Source organism: Colius striatus, chromosome 5 (genome assembly GCF_028858725.1).
Source record: "Colius striatus isolate bColStr4 chromosome 5, bColStr4.1.hap1, whole genome shotgun sequence".
In the NCBI taxonomy this organism is placed as follows: domain Eukaryota; kingdom Metazoa; phylum Chordata; class Aves; order Coliiformes; family Coliidae; genus Colius; species Colius striatus.
The window spans coordinates 58,925,342-58,942,913 of NC_084763.1; the positions used below are offsets into that span (position 1 = coordinate 58,925,342).

General features: G+C 59.4%; 1 protein-coding gene across 4 annotated transcripts in view; it reads left to right on the top strand.

Moving 5' to 3' along the window:
- Positions 1 to 17,572, top strand: part of AGAP3 (ArfGAP with GTPase domain, ankyrin repeat and PH domain 3) — a 111,237-nt gene that overhangs the window by 48,483 nt on the left and 45,182 nt on the right. For 3 of the 4 annotated variants that reach the window (XM_061996575.1, XM_061996574.1, XM_061996573.1), the window contains exons 2-9: positions 1,987 to 2,045; positions 3,837 to 3,924; positions 4,208 to 4,293; positions 4,601 to 4,742; positions 5,664 to 5,798; positions 7,179 to 7,306; positions 12,287 to 12,442; positions 16,049 to 16,141. In XM_061996575.1, coding sequence (XP_061852559.1) covers positions 1,987 to 2,045; positions 3,837 to 3,924; positions 4,208 to 4,293; positions 4,601 to 4,742; positions 5,664 to 5,798; positions 7,179 to 7,306; positions 12,287 to 12,442; positions 16,049 to 16,141 — 887 coding nt within the window. Of the gene's footprint in view, positions 1 to 1,986; positions 2,046 to 3,836; positions 3,925 to 4,207; positions 4,294 to 4,600; positions 4,743 to 5,663; positions 5,799 to 7,178; positions 7,307 to 12,286; positions 12,443 to 14,660; positions 14,763 to 16,048; positions 16,142 to 17,572 lie in introns of those variants that run through there. The other variant, XM_061996576.1, reaches the window with a different exon arrangement.

The following is a 17,572-nucleotide window of genomic DNA, read 5'->3' on the forward strand; positions in this document are numbered from 1 at the left end:
GGTGTTGAAGAACGAGGCCTCTGAGGTGAAACAGTGGGAATGTGCTGCTGCCTGGGATTGGGAGGGAGGGAGGGAGGGAGGAGTGCCAGCGAAGGAGAAAGTGTTGGTGGTGGTTTAACCATCACAGCCAACTGGCAACAAGCAGAGCAAAAGTTACAGGCGGAGATAAGGGCTTTCTTAGGCCAAGTGACGCTGTTGGTAATGCAGGTGTGCTGCTGCCTCTTCGAAATGGCTCAAGAATTTACTGTTTTTCTCCTAATTTAGTAGTTGTTTTAATAAAGGTTTTATCTGTGCCTGAGAAGGGCAGGTGGGAGAGACCCTGACGAAACGATTCCTCTTGAGAACCTTCGCAGTGGTTCTAAATGGCCTGGTGCCACTGCGTCAGAGTTGGGTTTGGTTTGTGTGTAGCTTCTGAAGAAGCAGTGTTAATGACTTAGGATGGGAATGGCAAGCTGCAGCCGTGAGCACTGGCTTCTCACCTGGTTTTGACCTGATGAAGCGTGGGGTGGCCCGTGGGTGCTACCGGCAGTGGTGGATCCGCCCCTTTCCCCGCTGCATGCCAGGTAGTGGGGGGTCAGGGGGGGTCAGCGTGTGGACGTGAGGGGCAGGGTGCCTGTGAGCCCCTCGGCTGTGAGCAGCAGCAGCAGGCCCTTCCCCACACAGCCTGGGCTGTGTGTCCCCCACGGGTTGTATGTGGAGGGGTGAGACGAGGCGACAGCCTGCAGGCAGAGCCGCGGTGGCAGCTGCGGTGTGCCCGGCCTTCCCTTGGCAGTGGGGAGGGCAGGAGCACGGCGCGGTTGGCTGGGTTGTGGCGGGGCTGCAGGGCCGGGCATCGCCCCCTTCCCCGTCCCGCCCGGTCCGGCGGCATCCGCGGTGCTTGGCACGGCTGCCGGGCACAGCCTGGCAGCGCCAGCTCGCCCGGCCGGTTCGGGCAGTTCCGCGGCACAGCCGGGACTTGCCCTGCGCTGGCGGCGGGGCTGGAGCTGCCGCAGGAGCTGCGGGGCCTGGCGTGGTGTGGGGCAGCGCCAGGGCCCCGGGGTCGGTCGCTGCCTGCCCTCGCGGGTTCGCCTCTGCCCTTCTGGGAGCCTGGGCTGCGGGTTCGGGCAGCGGCCCGTGGCACGAGGGCAGCAGGTTCACTGCAGGTTCCCAAAGCTCCCGTGGCTGGTGTCCAGCACCCCTTCATTGTTCTCACCTCGTCTCACAGCAAGTGCTGCTCTTGTTTCAGCCCCCCACCTGGCTTTGGGTGGAGGATGTGCTTCCTCCTCCCAGGCGAATGAAGGACTTTGTTAGGAGTGGCTGCTGGCTACCTCTGGTATTCCAGGTGCTCTCCAGGCTCGTGCTCCTCCTCCAGTCGGGTTTTATTTGGGAAGCCTGTTGTTTGGCTGGCTCCTGGAGATTGTTTGGATGTGAATGCAGTGTTTGTGAGTTGTGTGGCAGGAGGGAGGGTGTTTCCTGTGCCCTCGGAGCTGTGTGCCTGCCTGTTACAAGCTCCTTTAGCCTGTTACAGAGTTCTGCAGATTATGTAACACACACGTAATTAATTGTGTTGGCCTTCAGTCCCAAGCACAGCTTGGATCTGCAGTGCCTGCCACACGCTGCTGGGGCAGCCCCAGCGCCCTGCTCGGGGCACTGCTGAGCCGTTGCCTGCCCTGAGCTCCGGGGTCCTTTACAGCACGTGCCCCCCAAGAAGGGAGCCAGCCTCCAGTGCGTCCCTCACCACACGTGCCTCGGGAAGGGGATGCTGTGGGGCTTTTTGTGCTCCCACAGGGCAGGAGGGAGAGTGCCCTGCCCGTGGTGCGTGGGCTCTGTGCTGCCTTCCTGCCCTCACTCTTCCCAGACATGGGCAGCCCCAGCACTGCCTTCAGCAGAAGGAAGAGCCACATATCTCCTGCGTGGAGAAGGGATCAGGGAGAGTTTGACTGGGTCCTTGTTGGGGTCTCGAAGGTGACCACAGTGATCTGATGATTTGTTCCCTCTGTTTTACAGATTCGTTTGTGAACAGCCAGGAATGGACCCTGAGTCGCTCGGTGCCTGAGCTGAAGGTGGTGAGTACCCATGGCTTGTGCCTCGGATACCTCTGCTGCTGTGCTGCTCCTCCAGACCCCCGAGAAACACCCGTGTGGTGGTGTGGCTAAGTGGGACTGCCAGCAGGCCTCAGCCTCACAGAGGGGAGAGAGGAGCTGGGGCTGTTGCTCTGCTGGGAGAGGCGAGAGCTGCTTAGTGGCTCACACTTGTAAAGAAGAGGGTGTTGATCTGGGTGAGCACTTGGATGTCAAGGTCAGAGGGCAGTGCTGGAGCCCCTCACCCTTCCTCTGGCCGTGGCAGCCGTAGTTCCTGATGGCTGGAGCCGCTGGCAGAGCAGGGCCAGGCCCTGAGTGGCTGTCAGGTCTGTGGCACCCTCCTGGAGTCACCCACATGGGAGGTGTCACCTCTCTGGTCCAGCCCCACTGGCTTCAGCTCTGTGCTGCTGTGTCTCTGGCCTCTACTGACCACCCCTCAGAAATGACTGGCCTGCGGTGTCACTGCACTGAAGGGATGCTGCTGGGAGGAAAGTGTCACCCCTGCTGCTTTGCCCTGCCAAACAGAGGGGATGGAGGTCCTCTGGTTTGTCACAGAATCCCAGCATGGTGGGGGCTGGAAGGGCCCTGCAGAGCTCATCCAGTGCCACCCCCTGCTAGAGCAGGTTCCTCTTGCTCAGGGGACACAGGAATGTGTCCAGGCAGGACACCACAGGCAGTCTGCTGCACTGCCCACTCCTCACTCTCTGTGGCAGCCCTTGACTCTGTCTGAAGCCTGTTGGTCTGTCTCCCTTCAGCCCCTGAGAAATGAGGAGCCTTTCTGCAAACACAACCATGCTGCCATGCTCCTCTGCTCTTGGGCTGGGTGAAAACTCATTCTTTGAATATTCATTTGTTAGTTTGGCTTGTAAAATGTCTCTCTGTTCAGAAGCATTCCTGCAGCTGTTCTGCCCACTGCCTTCTGACATGGGAACATTCTGCAGGCTACAAAACAGCGCTGCAGGCCAAACAAACCCAAAGCTCCTCATTCTTCCACAATTAGCACAGTGCTTTTCCCATGTTTTCTGTGACCTCTGGGGATCTCTGCTGCTCAGGGCTTTCCAGCCGAAGCAGCTCTCGCTCAGAGCCTTGAGGCCTGACAGTGTGCTGGGGCTGCCGTGTTGGGGCTGTGGTAGGACCCCTGGGTTGGGGCAGGCAGCCCACGGCTGCCAGGGCACGGACACGCTGCTCTCTGTGCTCTCCCACCACAGCAGAGCTACTGTCTGAGGCTTCACCAAGTGGAGCACCTGATCCCTCTGATGCCAAAAGACATCCCAGAGCAGCAGGGAGCTCCCACAGCCTGTGCTGACTAATGCTGGGGGCAGAGCAGGAGGATGCCTGCAGAAGCATGGGAGTGGGCTCCATGCTGGGCAGCACGAGAATGACAAGTGCTGTTGAGAGATGTAGTGCCCCAAAACTTGGGCTGTGTGCGCTGGGAGAAGGTTATTTTCATTCTGAGTTGGCTTTTGGAGGGCAAGGGGAGCAACAGAGCCGTGGGAAGAGCTGCTGTGGCGCTGCCAGGGCTGTGCTGCTTCGGGGAGGACGGGCCCTCAGCACTCTTTGGCTGGCTGTGCCCCAGGGCCTGCTGCCCACAGCCTGGCCGAGACCACTGAATGCCTCCAGACCTCTCACTGAGTCCCACCGCCTTGTGCTGTCCCCTCACAGCCAGCTCTGCCCATCATCAGCCCCTGCCTGCTTCCTGGGGGTTTCCTCGCAGGGGTGGCCTCGTGCAGGGGAGCTGAGCCCATGGGCAGTGGGTGATGTGTGCCTCTGTTTCAGGGCATTGTGGGGAACCTGTCCAGTGGCAAGTCAGCCCTGGTGCACCGCTACCTGACCGGCACCTACGTGCAGGAGGAGTCTCCAGAGGGTAAGGACTGGTTCCCAGGGCACCTAGGGGGTGGTCTGGGCCTTCAGTTCTCTCCTTGGCTCTGAAGGTGTCTCCCTTCTCTACACCACACCTGCTGCTGCCACAGGGCTCTTCAGCTTCCCCTGACCTTTCTGAGAGCTCTGCACCCTCCCCTGACCTTCTGGAGAGCTCTGCAGCCTTCCCTGACCTTCTTGGGGGCTCTGCAGCCTCCCCTGATCTTCCTCAGGGCTTTCTGCTGCTCACTTCCCCAACGCTTTACCTGCTGCTTTGCTGCCTTCCCCAGGTGGCCGATTTAAGAAGGAGATCGTAGTGGATGGTCAGAGTTACTTGCTGCTGATTCGAGATGAAGGGGGTCCTCCCGAGCTCCAGGTAAGAAACTCATAACTCCTGTGGTCCCTTCCCACCCTGTCCTGCTGGAGGGATTGGAGGGCTGCTGGGGAGGGACAGACAGACCCAGCTGTGTCCGGGAAACCTGGTCATGGGAGAACATGAGCACTGTGGGGCCTGGGGAGGAGCTGCCTCTGTGGTGACTGTGGCCCCAGGACGTCCCTGCAGTGCCAGGGAGCTCGTGCCTTGGTGCCCCACAAGCTGCTGTGTAGCTGCCTGGCTGGCAGCTCTGGGCATGGGGCTCTGGGATGCCTGTCTGGGCTGTAATGAGTGATCTTGTCTCTCACAGTTTGCTGCCTGGGTCGATGCTGTGGTGTTTGTCTTCAGCCTGGAGGACGAGATCAGTTTCCAGACAGTGTACAACTACTACCTGCGGCTCTGCAGCTACCGGAACACGGCGGAGGTGCCGATGGTGCTGGTGGGCACGCAGGGTGAGAGCGGGGCAGCCGGGACCCTCCCATGTTGCCCCTGCCGCGGCTGGGGCACACGCTGGGGCTGTGTCTGTGAGGGGTTGTGTGTGTGTGGGTGCTCTCCCTGCCAGCACCTGGGGATCCTGCTGTCAGGTGAGCCAAGGCCCTGCAGGAGCTGAGTTGTTGCTGCTGGGGTAGCACAGGGTTGCTGCAGAGAGCTGCCTCACCTCATGGAGCCACTCTCCTCTTGGGAAGGAAGCTTTTCCCAGCCGTGTGAGCACTTAGCAGCCATCTGAGATAGGAGTGGAGCTTATTTGTTAAGGCTGTCGAGTGCATCCCAGCACACACAGCCATCTCTCCCCGTTAGCTGAGGGTGATTTCTCCCTGTTGATCCTTTACTCTGTAGGGTATGGCTGTGAGACTGGCAGAGCTGTTTTCCGTGGCAGCATGCTGGCATGTGACAGCCATGGCCAGGGGCACGCTGGCAGTTGGCAGCAAAGACATTTCTAATGCCCGTGGACGCTGCATGGTCCTGCAGAGGAGGCTCAGCTGCACCCGGGGCTCGGCTCTGCCCGCAGCACTCTGCTCTCACTCCTGTCCCGCTGTCTTCAGCAGCCGCCCTGCTCTTGACATGGTTATGCGAATTCTTGGTCCTGTGTCCCCTTCCCGACACCCAGGCTGCCTTGCCTTGCCAGCCTCACCCGCACTGGTTTGTGCCCTGTTTTCAGGAGCATCGGCGGGTGGGTGGTCAGGGCAGCTGAATGAGGTTCATTTAAAAACTGGTTCATTGGACAAATCATTCTTTCTGCAAGCGCGGGACGCTGTTACCGAAGGTGTTTGCAGGAGGGGGCTGTGCTGTGGAGGTGGGGATCTCGGGGTGAGCAGTGTCCCCTGTGGGTAGATGGGAGGTGGGCACTGAGGCTGCTGTGGGCTGTGTTGCAGATGCCATCAGCGCCACCAACCCCCGCGTCATCGATGACTCGCGGGCACGGAAGCTTTCCAATGACCTGAAGCGCTGCACCTACTACGAGACCTGTGCCACCTATGGACTCAACGTGGAGAGAGTCTTCCAGGATGGTAACTGCAGGCAGGGGAGGGCATGTGGGGAGCAACGCCGTCCCACAGAGGGTCCTGGGGGCAGGGGGTCCTGAGACTGCAGGAGGCTGGAGAGGGTGCAGAGAGGGATGTGATTGTGTTTCATGGAGGAGGAGACACAGCAGAACCTTTGGGTGTTAGAGTTAGGGGAGCAGCAGCTGAAGGGCCGGATGGATCAGCTGTTCCTCACAGGAGCTGTGTGGGAGGGTGTGTCTGTGTGACACAAGTGCTGCAGGTGGCAGCACCGTGTAAGAGGAGTTTGCAGGATGCTTAAGTAATGTGGGGCCCTATCCTGTGACAGGCTGCAAGCTGCCCTGTCCTCTTTCCCTGCCCTGTCTCCTGGAGTGCAGCTGGGGATCTGCTGGGTGCGTGAGGAAGGATCTGTGCAGAGCTGAGTGGCCACAGGACAGAGCTGCTTTAGGGAAGGAGGAGAGCTGTGCCATTTGTGTTTGCAAGGGGAGGAGAGCTTGGAAATCACAGTGCAGCAGGACTGCCTGCAGGCAAAAACCCATCTGGGTTCATTGCAGCACAGCAGGACAGGCTGAGGGCAGGGCACAGGACAGAGCCTCTGGGCAGCCTCCGATGCCTCCTGGACAGGAAGGGCCCGTTGGTTGGACATCAAACAGCCACCTGCAGCAGCCAAAGGAAGGAAAGCAAGCCTGATAAGCAAACTGTCCCAGGGAGTGGCTTAAGGGATGGAAGGAGTTGTACTTGGAAAAGTCTGGTGTTCAGGAGGTGGAAAACCCCTGTCTGGCAAGCAGGGACATGAAGACCACCTCGAGAAGCCTCAGTTAAGGGTCGATGAGATTTTGTCACCACCAGTGTGGTCTTGCTGGCCTCGTGCTTAATTCCATTGTTACTGCTAAGCTTAAAGGGCGAGTGACAAGGCAGAGTCCTGCTAGTCATGGGGTCTGGCTCTCAGCTTTATCAGCCTGGCCTTCACCAGTCACTGTGTGGGACCTGCCATGGCAGCTGGCAGGAGTTTGCAGTTGCTGTCAGCATCTGACTTATCCAAATGCGTTCAGTCACACCATGTCTTTCTGAGAGGGAATGTGGCAGCGCCTTTATAGCAAGGGTAGACAATATGAGGCATACTGGACTGGACATGAGATGTTCCCAGTGCCTTCAGTTGTGTTCATCTGAAAGGTTCTTCCTTCCATGACAGTGGAGGTACCTGGCCAGCTCTCCCAAATTCAACAGCTCAGCTTGTTTGCTGTTGTGCTTTTTGGTCGAGGTGTTTATTTCCAGAAAGGGGAGGAGGGTCCAGAAAGGATTTGGGTCTCACTGAAGCCCTCCAGAAATCTGCAGGTGAGGGAAGTTGCTTTCTGGCCTCTGACCCTGTCCCTCTCTCCCTTCCTCCAGTGGCTCAGAAGGTGGTGGCTCTACGGAAGAAGCAGCAGCTTTCCATCGGGCCCTGCAAGTCCCTGCCCAACTCACCCAGCCACTCGTCTGTCTCTGCAGCCTCCATCCCTTCTGTTCACATCAACCAGGTGGGAACCTGGGGTGGGGAGAGCCGGGACCCCACATGCCTCTGCACACCTCTCAGTTGTGCACGTTGTGTTTAGCCCAGCCTGAGGCTCACGCTGCAGCTCTGGGGCAGCTTCACCCTTGTGAAGTTTATACCTGGCTGTATAGGCTTCTAAAGCTGGACTATGAGTAGGTGTGCACAGATTTTGGCAGAGACCTGTGCCAGTCTCCTGGTGCTCCAGGTCACGTGGACACCAGCAAGTTCAGATAAGACTCTGTGTGGCTGCCTGGTGAAACTGTGCAGCTTTCTTGGTGTCCAGCGAGCTTGGGATACAAACAGAGCCAGCCCAGCTGCTTGCAGTGTGTCTGGATGACAAGTGTAATGGGAGACATCCAAGCTGGAGAGCAAAGTCCAGAGAAAGTGCAGGTTTGAGTGTATCTGTTAATTTGAGGATGTTATTAGCCAATAATTGTCTGAGGCTGGCTGTGAAGGAGAGGCAGTCTGTACTGAAAGCTGGGCAAGGGTCTAGAGAACAAGTCTGATGTGGGGCTGAAGGAGTTGGGGGTGTTTATAGCCTGGAGAAGAGGAGGCTGAGAGCAGACATGAGCACTCTCTACAACTACCTGAAGAGGAGTCATAGTGAGGTAGGGGTTGATGTCTCCAGTAATGAATGACAGGACATGAGGAAAGGAGTTCAGGTTGGTCCAGGGCAGGTTTGGACTGGAGATTTGGAAGAACTTTTTCACTGAGAGGGTTACAAGGCACTGGAATGGGCTGCCCAGGGGGGTGGGGGAGTTCCCATCCCTGGAGATGCTCAAAAACCTCATAGATGATGTTTAGTTTAGTGGTGAGCCTGGCAGTGTGAGGTGAGGGGTTGGACTCGATGATCTCAAAGGTCTTTTCCTACTGTAAGGAGTCTGATTCTGTGGTGCCTCTGGGGGAAGCCAGAGCTCTTGATGGGAAGCAGTATGGCATGCAGCTCACAGGAAACTGCAGCTAACTCTGCAGCCTTTCAAAGCAAGAAATGCTCATTGGTGCCTGGGCTGGGGCACTGTCAGCAGTAATGAGAGACCACATCCTTCTGGAGCTTCCTCGCCACACGTGCTCTGTGCCCATCAGACGCCATGTCCCTCCGTGCTCAGCAAACCTGGCTACCGCGGTGGGGCTACAAGTTAATTTCTCTTCCCTGTGGCTCAACCACAAACCCTTTTGGTTCCCAGTGCCCTGCTGCAATCATCTTTGCTGTGTTCTTTGCACATGTTTCTTCCATTACAAAAAGCACCTCTATAAGTGGAGTATGAGTAACAGACATAGTGGGTGATGTAAAATGCTGTCGAGTGTTTCCCTGTTCTCGATGAGGCTCTTCCTGAGGTTCTGGAACGGCTGCCCACTGACCTCAGAGAAGATCTGACTTTGAGAAACACAGGTTCACTGGTTGCTGATGCTTGTAACGTGAACTTGGACAGAGCAGCTCACACACTGCAGTGCCTTGGGGCTGGCTACTGAGGGAGAGAGACAGACAGACACCCACCAGTGAACCCAGTGCCCAGGCAGCTGCTGCAGCCTGAGAGGCTGCTCAGGAGTGTGTCAGGATGGGGGGATGCACCAGAGAGTACAGCTTCCAGCATGAGCTGCAGCAGCTGCCCCTCACAGAGGAGGCAGCTCTGTTCCTGCCAGGCACTGCTCCCAGCTCTGGGCTGCAGAAGTGGGGCTGGGGGCTGGTGGCGCTGCTCCTGGCACTGAGATAATCAGTGGGGCAGCTCTGGGAGATGGACACACTGTGCACTGTCAGGAAGGACAGACAAGAGAGCAGCAAGGTCTTTGCAGAGTAGTGCCCTGTTCTGTCTTTTTCTGCCTGGGGGTTTGAGGTTCTTGCCTGTGCAAGTGAGTGAGAAGGAGCTGGCATGGGGAAAAGGATCTCAAGGAAGGGTTTGGGAGCACAGGATTTAACATGGACATGGGGTGGAAAGAAGCCATATCTCTTCTCTGGAAGTAGCTTGATGCTGCTAGTTGAGCCAAACTAACTTTTTGGAAGTGGCCACTGCTTGTTTGCTCTCCTGGCAATCTGGCCAGTCCATCACAGGTACTAGGACAGGAGAGACCCCAGAGGACCCTGATGATTTTGTCACCCATCTCTCCCAAGGACTTTCTTCTCCTGGTGTGAGGCAGTGGCCGGTTCCCAAACCTTTGTGCCTGTAGAAGCTTCCCAGGTGGGAAGGGGTGCTGGGACAGGGGTGCTGTGTGAGGTGTCTCGGTGCCCCTGCACAGTGGACAGTCCTCCTTATGAAACAGTTCATGGACCAACCAAAGGCCCTGGTTTTATTTCTGTCTGTGGGAGTTGCGGTTCATTTGGTTTTATTCTTCAGCAGTGCCTGGTGCCTCAGAGGACACAGCTTCCATCAAGGTAGAGTGGAATGGAGCTGTAGTAGCAGGTCAGCTGTGGTCAGGGTTTTCCACCAGCACTCATGAGTACATCAGACGTGTTCATCAGATCTGTGACCCTGAGTACCGTGTTCAGCACCTTCTGGTCCTCTGGCTTGACGGGACCATGGGAGATGGGGGAGGAGGAGGAGGGCCTGGGAGTCCTGCTCACTGCCCTGGGGGTGCCAGGTCTGTCCCTTGGGCCTCCCCAGCAGCTCGTGGGGTGTGGATCTGCGCCATTTGAACAGACACCTTGGATCCCTCCAGACCCTACAGCCCCCAGGGAAAGCTCTTGCTTGCCTGCTGCTTTGGGCTCTGCTGTGGGGTGTCCTGCCCGCCCCTGTCACTGCTAAGGGGCTCAGGTGAGTTTGGGAGCCCCGTTCCTCGGCTTGGCCCCGACTCCCACCACACTCCCTGGGGCAGCTGCCTGGCCCTTGCCTACAGGCTCAGGGCAGGAGGTGCCTGGGCCAGTGGGTGCTTGCAGTACTTGCAGAGTTATTTCACCTGATTTCCTTGCTGTTACTACCCCTTTCTGCAGGGGCTCTGAGATGCCCTTGGGAGCACCCCAGGCTGTGGGATGAGTCACTGTTGCCTGTTTACTCTAGGGTGGAAATTTGTCTTTCTGCCAGAGAATTCGTTCCCAGCTCCATCCGCTTCTCTGCCTCCTGCTCTGCCCCAGTGCAGGCACTGGGCTGCTGGCTGCTGTTGCTTGGCACTCTTGTGCTCATGGCTGTTTATGCAGGAGTTACTGCATCTTGCCTTCAGCCCAGTTCCTGCCTGCATGGGCACCCTGTGGCACTGGGGAGTCCTGTTACGCACTGAGGGGAGGGATTTGTCCTGCCTGGGTTTTACCGAGGTTTCAGCTGTGAGGTGTGCTTAGATTCAACAGCGGCCACAAGTGGTTGTTCAGGTGATCAGCAGAGCAGCTGCCAGGAGCAATATCCCTATCCCTGCAGCGTGTGCTGCGTATCTGGCTCCCTGCTGAGGCACTCTGCTTCCCTTGAGCACTGTGGTGGCTCTGGATGGCTGTATAGCCAGAGGCTGCACTGCTGTCTGCCTTGGGGGAATCTCTCCAGACTCCTGGGATGGTACTAGCCCTCACACTTGCCTCTGTAGCTTGGTACAAGATGCCCTGAGCCCACAGGGTTCAGGGGTTCAGATGTCTGTGGGACTCAAACACTCAGCAGGCTGCCGTGGAGGAAGGCAGAGAGGAGGAAGTTGAGCTGATTCTTGGATGGCTTTGTCCACTTAAGAGAAATGTTCTTTTGTGTGTCTTTTCCCATTTCTCTCATCAAAGGTGAGATGGTGCATTTCATGAGCAGCAGTTGCACCCTTCCTGGGAGCCTGGGCGGTGGGTGACAGGAGCTGCTCTGCCTACACAGCCTTGCTCACGCTTCCAGCAGCTCTTTCCTCAGCATGAGGCTTGGATCTCTGTCCCTGGAGATACTGAAAAGACACATAGATGAGGTGCTGAGGGACATGGATTTGTAGTGGGCTTGACAGCATGAGGTGAGAGGTTGGACTCAAGGATCTTCAAGTTCTTTTCCAAGCGTAGTGAGTCTGTGCCTGTGGAGGGTTACTTGCGGAGCACCTCTGGCAGCTCCTGCACGTGCTTGCACTTTCTGCTCTGGGCAGTAGGTGGGAGTGCAGGAAGCCCTGTGCTGTGGGATGCTGCTCCTCTGTCAGCCTGTGGCATGAGGAGGTGGGCTGCTCCCTATCTGCAAGGGCTGCCGGAGCTGTGCTGCCCATTTAGAGGCAGCTTCTTCAGGGTATCTCTGACATGCTGTGCAAAGCCCAGCAGAGCTGCCAGGAGAGCTCAGGCTGCCGGGTGCCCTGTCAGGCTGCAGACCCGAAGTGTTTTGTGCAGATGCTGCTCCTCGGGGCCTGTCGTGAGCTGGTTTCCAGGTCATGGTGTGCAGAGCTGTTGTGAGCAGAGTGGGAGTGAGGAGTGAGCAGCTGCTTGTCTGAGAGCAATGCATTGCTGAAACAGTGACACAAACTGCGTGATCAGGTCTTTGTCTCTCCCTGAGGTCCAGCAAATTGTTAGTGAGGATGCAGTGTGTTGTCCCACGTGTCAGGAAAGGCTGAGTTGCAGGGACACACATTGGTGTGGTAGCTGCCGTGGTGAGGCAGGAATGGGAGCAGTGTGGGTGGCAGACAGGCAGGCTCTGCACTGCCTCTCAGCTTCGTGCCCCATGACCTCTGCAGAGAGGAGGGTTCTGAGCAGCAGCCTGCCTGAGGGATGGCTGCGAGGGTCGGTGTTTCAGAGAGGGAGCACGCTGCAGGATCCCCAGCCATGGCCCTCTGAGAGGAGCCGGCCCCTGCCATGCAGGGCCCTGTGCTTCACTGCCTTTGCTTTGGGTCTTTGCTGGCAGGGCCTGGCTGCTGCCCTGCTGACAGCCAGCAGTCAGGCCTCTGTCCATTCTCTGCTCCTCATAGTGGATTTCACTGGTTTCCCAGTGGAGAGAACTAGGGCAGAAAGAAGGGAAACAGCTTTCCCACGATGCCCCTTCGGACAGGAGCAGCATGTTGTGTTGTGTTTCCTTCTGTCCCTATCTGACTGTCCTCTGTTTCGCCCTAGGCCACCAATGGTGGAGGAGCCTTCAGTGACTACTCCTCCTCGGTGCCCTCCACCCCCAGCATCAGCCAGCGGGAGCTGCGGATCGAGACCATTGCTGCCTCCAACACGCCCACCCCCATCCGCAAGCAGTCCAAGCGGCGCTCCAACATCTTCACGGTACGTGGCCCTGGGCTCGGAGCTGCGGGGGGACGGGATCCGTCAGGGTCAGGCAGGAGAGGGGAAGGGAGCAGCTCTGCAGCCGTCTCACCCACAGGCTGCCAGGCACTAGTCTCCAGGTGAAGCTTGTTTTGGCGGGCAGGGAGGGAGCCTCGGGGAACAAGGGGCCATGGTGCTGAGAGCTGCTGCTGGTGGGATGTGTGTGCGCAGGGGAGCACCTGAGATCGAGCGGTGCCTTGCACACAGGCGCGTGTGTGTGTGTGGAGTGCGTGTGCATCGGCAGCTCCCGGAGCCATGCTGGGAGAGCTGCTCCTCGAGTGTGCACAGCACCCGTGACCTCTGCAGCTCCCCTCGTGGGGCTGTGTTCCCCGAGCGTGGCACAGAGCCCCTGGCAGCTGGGTCTCCTGTTTGGTGCCAGCTGGTGTGTGCAGAGACCGGCAGCGGCTCACTGTCTGCAGTACCCAAAGCCCTGTGTGCATGGCCCAAGCAGCGGCTAGGACGTGCTGCGGGGCACGGGGGGCAGCCCCGGGAGCTGCAGGGTGTATTTGCAGTGGCTCTGTGGCTGCAGAGCTGCAGTCTGCCTCTCAGCACACTGCCATGCCACGCACACACCTGCCCACGCCGCACGCACACAGGCCTGCCCGCACCACCCTCGCTCGCAGCGCAGCCCGGCAGGTCCCCTGCGCTGCCAGTGCACACAGGCTCCCAGCCCCCATGTCTAGCATAGGCAGCCTCCGTTCCCCACGTGAGTGTGCTCCTCTCCCCCAGTGCCGGGCTCAGACCTCTCTCCTCCTCCCCATCTCAGTGTGCTTTCCAGCCACCATTGCTCGGTACGTGCGTGTCTGCTGTCTGTGGAAGTGGCACCGTGTCTGTGTTGCACCATGTTGCCCTGTGTGAGCAGCTGCCATTGCCCTGGAGCCAGACCACCTCCGTCCACCGTGCCCCACCCTCCCTGTGCACCACTGGCACCTCAGCCTGCCCTGCTGCCTGCTGCTGGAAGTGCACCCGCTTCCCAGCCGCTGACACCCTGGCAGCCTCTGCTCTGACGTCCGGAATGCTCCCTTCGCACCTCCCCCACCCCCCGTTCTCCATCTGCACGTGTCACTGGCCCCGCACTGCCCGGCAGGCGACCTGGCCCAGCACCCTGCTCCTTCCCCCAGCACCCTGCTCCCCCCGGCACTCGCTGCCCTGCGCAGCACATCCCCACGCATGGCTGCTTCCTTCCCAACCCTGCCCTCCCCTGTGTGCTCACCAACCCCGCCGATGCCCCGGAGCTCTCCTGCTGCCTGTGGCCCCGCTCGCTGTCGCGCCCCTGTGCTGACGGTGCCTCTCCCCTCCCCTCCCTGGCTCATGCTGCTGTGCCCCAGTGCGCCCTTGCGCTGCCACCCGCCATCCCCCCGCTGCCCTGCGCCGACAGGCCTGGACTCGCCGCTCATGCTCGTGCTGTCGCTGCCCCGGAGCCCCACGCTGGGCTCAGGCCGTGGGGGCCCGCGCTGGGCGGGGAGCGGGGCTTGCTGCGGGGCTTATGCTTCTCTGCTGTGGACGTCATCATCCGTCTGGGGCTCTCACCTGCTCACTCATTGTGGGTTCCAGCTCGCTCACCCTCGCTATGGGGCTCACCCGTGACCATCTGGGCTCGCGCTCACTCGCCGCGCTGCTGGGGCTCACGCTCACTCGCTTGCTCTTGTGCTGGGGCACACACATGGCTCACATTGACGTCTTCACCCCATTTGGTCGTGGCAGCAGCAGCAGCTCCCGACACCTCCTCCCGCAGTGGGGCAGGGCAGGGAAGGGACGGTTGGCTTTGTGCCTCCAGCTTTGCCCAGGCAGGCAGCGTAGGTGTAGCCAGCAGCCCCCATCCTGGCCTGGGCACGAGCCCCTCCGGGGTCCAGCGCCGGGCAGGGCCGCGCTCCCCTCAGCTCCGGGAGCAGCTGCCGCCCCAGTCCCGAGCTGTGCCTGGCTCCTGCGTGGCCAGTCCTCCTCCTCCTCCTCTTCCTTCTCCTTTTCCTCCTCCTCCTCTCCTGCTCTCGCTCCCCTGCTGCTCCCCCCGCCGGACGGCAGCCCAGAGAGGGTCTGCGTGCCGGGGACCACCAGCGGAGTCCGAGCCGTGCCGGCCGCCAGCCGCGCGCCCGCCTGTCGCTGCCGCCCATCGCTGACAGACTCGTGTCCGCGGTCTCAGTATAACTTGCCAAACTCTTTATTCTTTCGATATTTGCAGATATGTGCCACTGTTTCCAACTTTTCATCAACAAAAAGGCCTTTCCAACTCCTTCCAAATTAGAAGATCCAGGTGGTTACACACGGCACCTCTGTACAAATTCTCTCACTTTTCATTGCCTCTCCAGGGCCGGATAAGGGATGGGCACTGGGATTGATCTAAGATTAGAGGCTCGCCCGCCCTCCAGCCAGCATGGGTCCCCCCTCGGAGACACGCAGGAGCCTTTTAAATCCCCCCAATGTAAAGTCTAGGAAGCGCTGAGACGGCCTGCGCCTGCACTTTAAGCTGGGACATTTCTGGGCCTGCTGGATGCTGTCTAGGCACTTTCCATGCTCGGGGATGCCAGGCGGACGACCCTCATGGGATGGGAAGACCTGCAGACCCGCCGGGACCGGGCAACAGCAGCGAGTGGAGCTGGATGGGCCAAAAGACGCTTTGCTGCTGCCTGCGGGAGCTGCTGCTGGCGCCTGCCGCTAGCACCCAGCTCCTCCCTCCCTCCTGCACCTCCTGCAGCCTGCATGGACTCCTGCTCCTCCTCCTCTTCCTCCTCGCAGCACAGCAGCCATCTGTGTCTCTTTAGTTTCCTTCTCTTTCGATCTCTTTGTTTTGTTCTGGGCCCAAAAGCAAGTGAATCGGTGTCCCAGGCGCGTGGGGCTCGTGTCCCTTTCTGATCCAAAGCACATGGGGCGCTCCCGGACTGAGGGGGTGTGTAGGACGCTCCAGAGAGACGCTGCCGCTGCCCTTCTGCCATTGTTGTGATTCTGAATGTATTGGTTGTGCTCCATGCTGTGTATGACTTGATATTCTCCTCTGTCCTAAGCACTTTGAATGAGTTCTGCTCAACAGACTGTATATTTCATATTGTATTTATTGGAGTTTGCTCTCCCCGCAGCCGCCCCGGGGGGCTGGCGGGCTTTGCTCTCGACTCTCTAGACGTGTGATAGATATTTATTGTCCATGCTCTTTTGTAAGGGGCTGGTATCTCTGCCCGGTGACCTGTGCTACTTTGTATGGTGCAAGTGTGTTAACAGAATAAATCTGTTGGATTAGTAGAGGTCTTGAGTTCTTCACTGCCTTAGCCTCTTCTGCTTCCATCCATGCTCCACCTGCATCCCATGCCATTTCTGTCTGTCGCCATGTCCCGTGTGCCCCCGCGGGAGGGGGGGTCAGAGGTAGCCCCATGCTGCTAGCACAGCTCTGCTCGGCCGTGGGGGGACCAGAGAGGAGAGCTGGCCAGGGCGAGGCGGTGGGGAGCGTCCTCAGAGGGCTGCTCGGTGTGCTGGGACACCCGGCCTGGGGCGTCCGGCAGCCCGCGGGGGGCGGCGGGGCCGAGCTGTTCCCCCTCCCCTGCCCCGGCTCTAACGGACTCTGTGTCTCTTCTCTTCCAGTCTCGAAAGGGCGCGGACCCAGAGCGGGAGAAGAAGATCCCGGAGTGCAAAGCGGACAGTATCGGCAGCGGGAGGGCCATTCCCATGAAGCAGGTTCGATCCTCCTCTTCTCTTCCCCTAGTGCCAGAGCCCCGGGGCTGACCCAGCACTGCTGGTGCCGGTGCTGCCTCGCTCCCCGCCAGGCATGGGGCCTCCGGAGCAGTTCCAGCAGATGGCATCCACGCTGCGCTGCTCTGAGCCTGCTCCTGCACTCGCTCCTCGTGCTGCTGCTGCACCCGCTCCTGCTCCTGTGCTGGCTCCAGTGCCTGCCCCTGTGCCTGCCCCTGCTCCCGTGCGCCCTGGGCACCAGCCCGACTGCCCTCTGGCAGGGCAGGGCAGGGACACTCTCCTGCTCTGCTCATCACGGGCAAAGGCAGGAAGCAGTGAGCACAGTGCCTGTGCCATGAGCCCTCCTGAGTGAGAGGAGGCAGGAATAAGAATGGCAGCCTCTTCCTCTGGCAGCGTAGCGCTCGTCTCCTGCCTCCTGCCTTCCAGGGGAACTTGAGCTTCACAGAACTGCCCCTGAGCCTTGCTTACCCCCATGTCCCTTGTTTGCCCCCATGCCTCTGAGCTGGAAAGCAGCAATGGGTAGTGTCTGAGAAAATCCAGCGGTGTGGATTGACTGGGCGGTGTTGGCACCAGGATTTCCTGGGGCTGCTGGCAAGGCTCATCCCTACACTAGTCGGCAGCACCTGGTCATGCTTCTGCCAGGGCTGAGGGGCAGCACTGGGGCTGTGTTCAGAGGGCAGCACACTGAGGGGCAGCCCTGGGCTGCAGGGGAAGTGATGCCGGGTACCAGACAGGGACTCGGGGGGGTCTCACACGTGGGACTCTGCTTCTGGAGTGCCAAAGGTTGGCACAGCCCCAGCAGGAAGGGACACGTTGGCTGCATGTGGGTCGTGCCTCTTCTCTCTGTGACACAGGACTTTTGTTTTACTCCTCTGGTTGGAGTGGGAATCGAGGTCCCTGTAGCTGTTGTTTCCCCCACTTCCGCTGCCGGGCGCTGGCCTTTGCCCACGCTGCTCCCCTTGGTTCTGAGCAGAGCTGGCAGCTGGAGAGCTGACAGCTGGAGGGCCGTGAGGTGCCCAGTGCTGGTCAGTGCCTTCATGCTGTGTGTGCTGCCTGTGGGCTGCCAGTCGCGTGCTGGGTGGTTGGTTTGCCGTGGCAGCGCCGGTTCCAGTCAGCCCAGGGTGGTGGGCAGGGGAGGCAGCGGGCAGTTGTTCTGTGCTGAGGAAGGGGAGGCAGAGAGCAGAGCAGCTGAAGCCTTGAGGTAGACTTGACCTGGCTCCCCAAAACTGTGCTGCTGACTGCAGGAGGTCTGGTCCTGTGAGCAATCCCATGGGCTTCACTTTCTGGACCTTTGGGTTGCCTTTTCCAGCATCTCCCTTCACTCAGCGGGGCAAGATGCTTTCTCTCCTCACTCCTGTGTCTCTGTTGTTCACGGGGCCCGGCCTTGTCCCACCTGGGGATGACAGTGCTGACGTA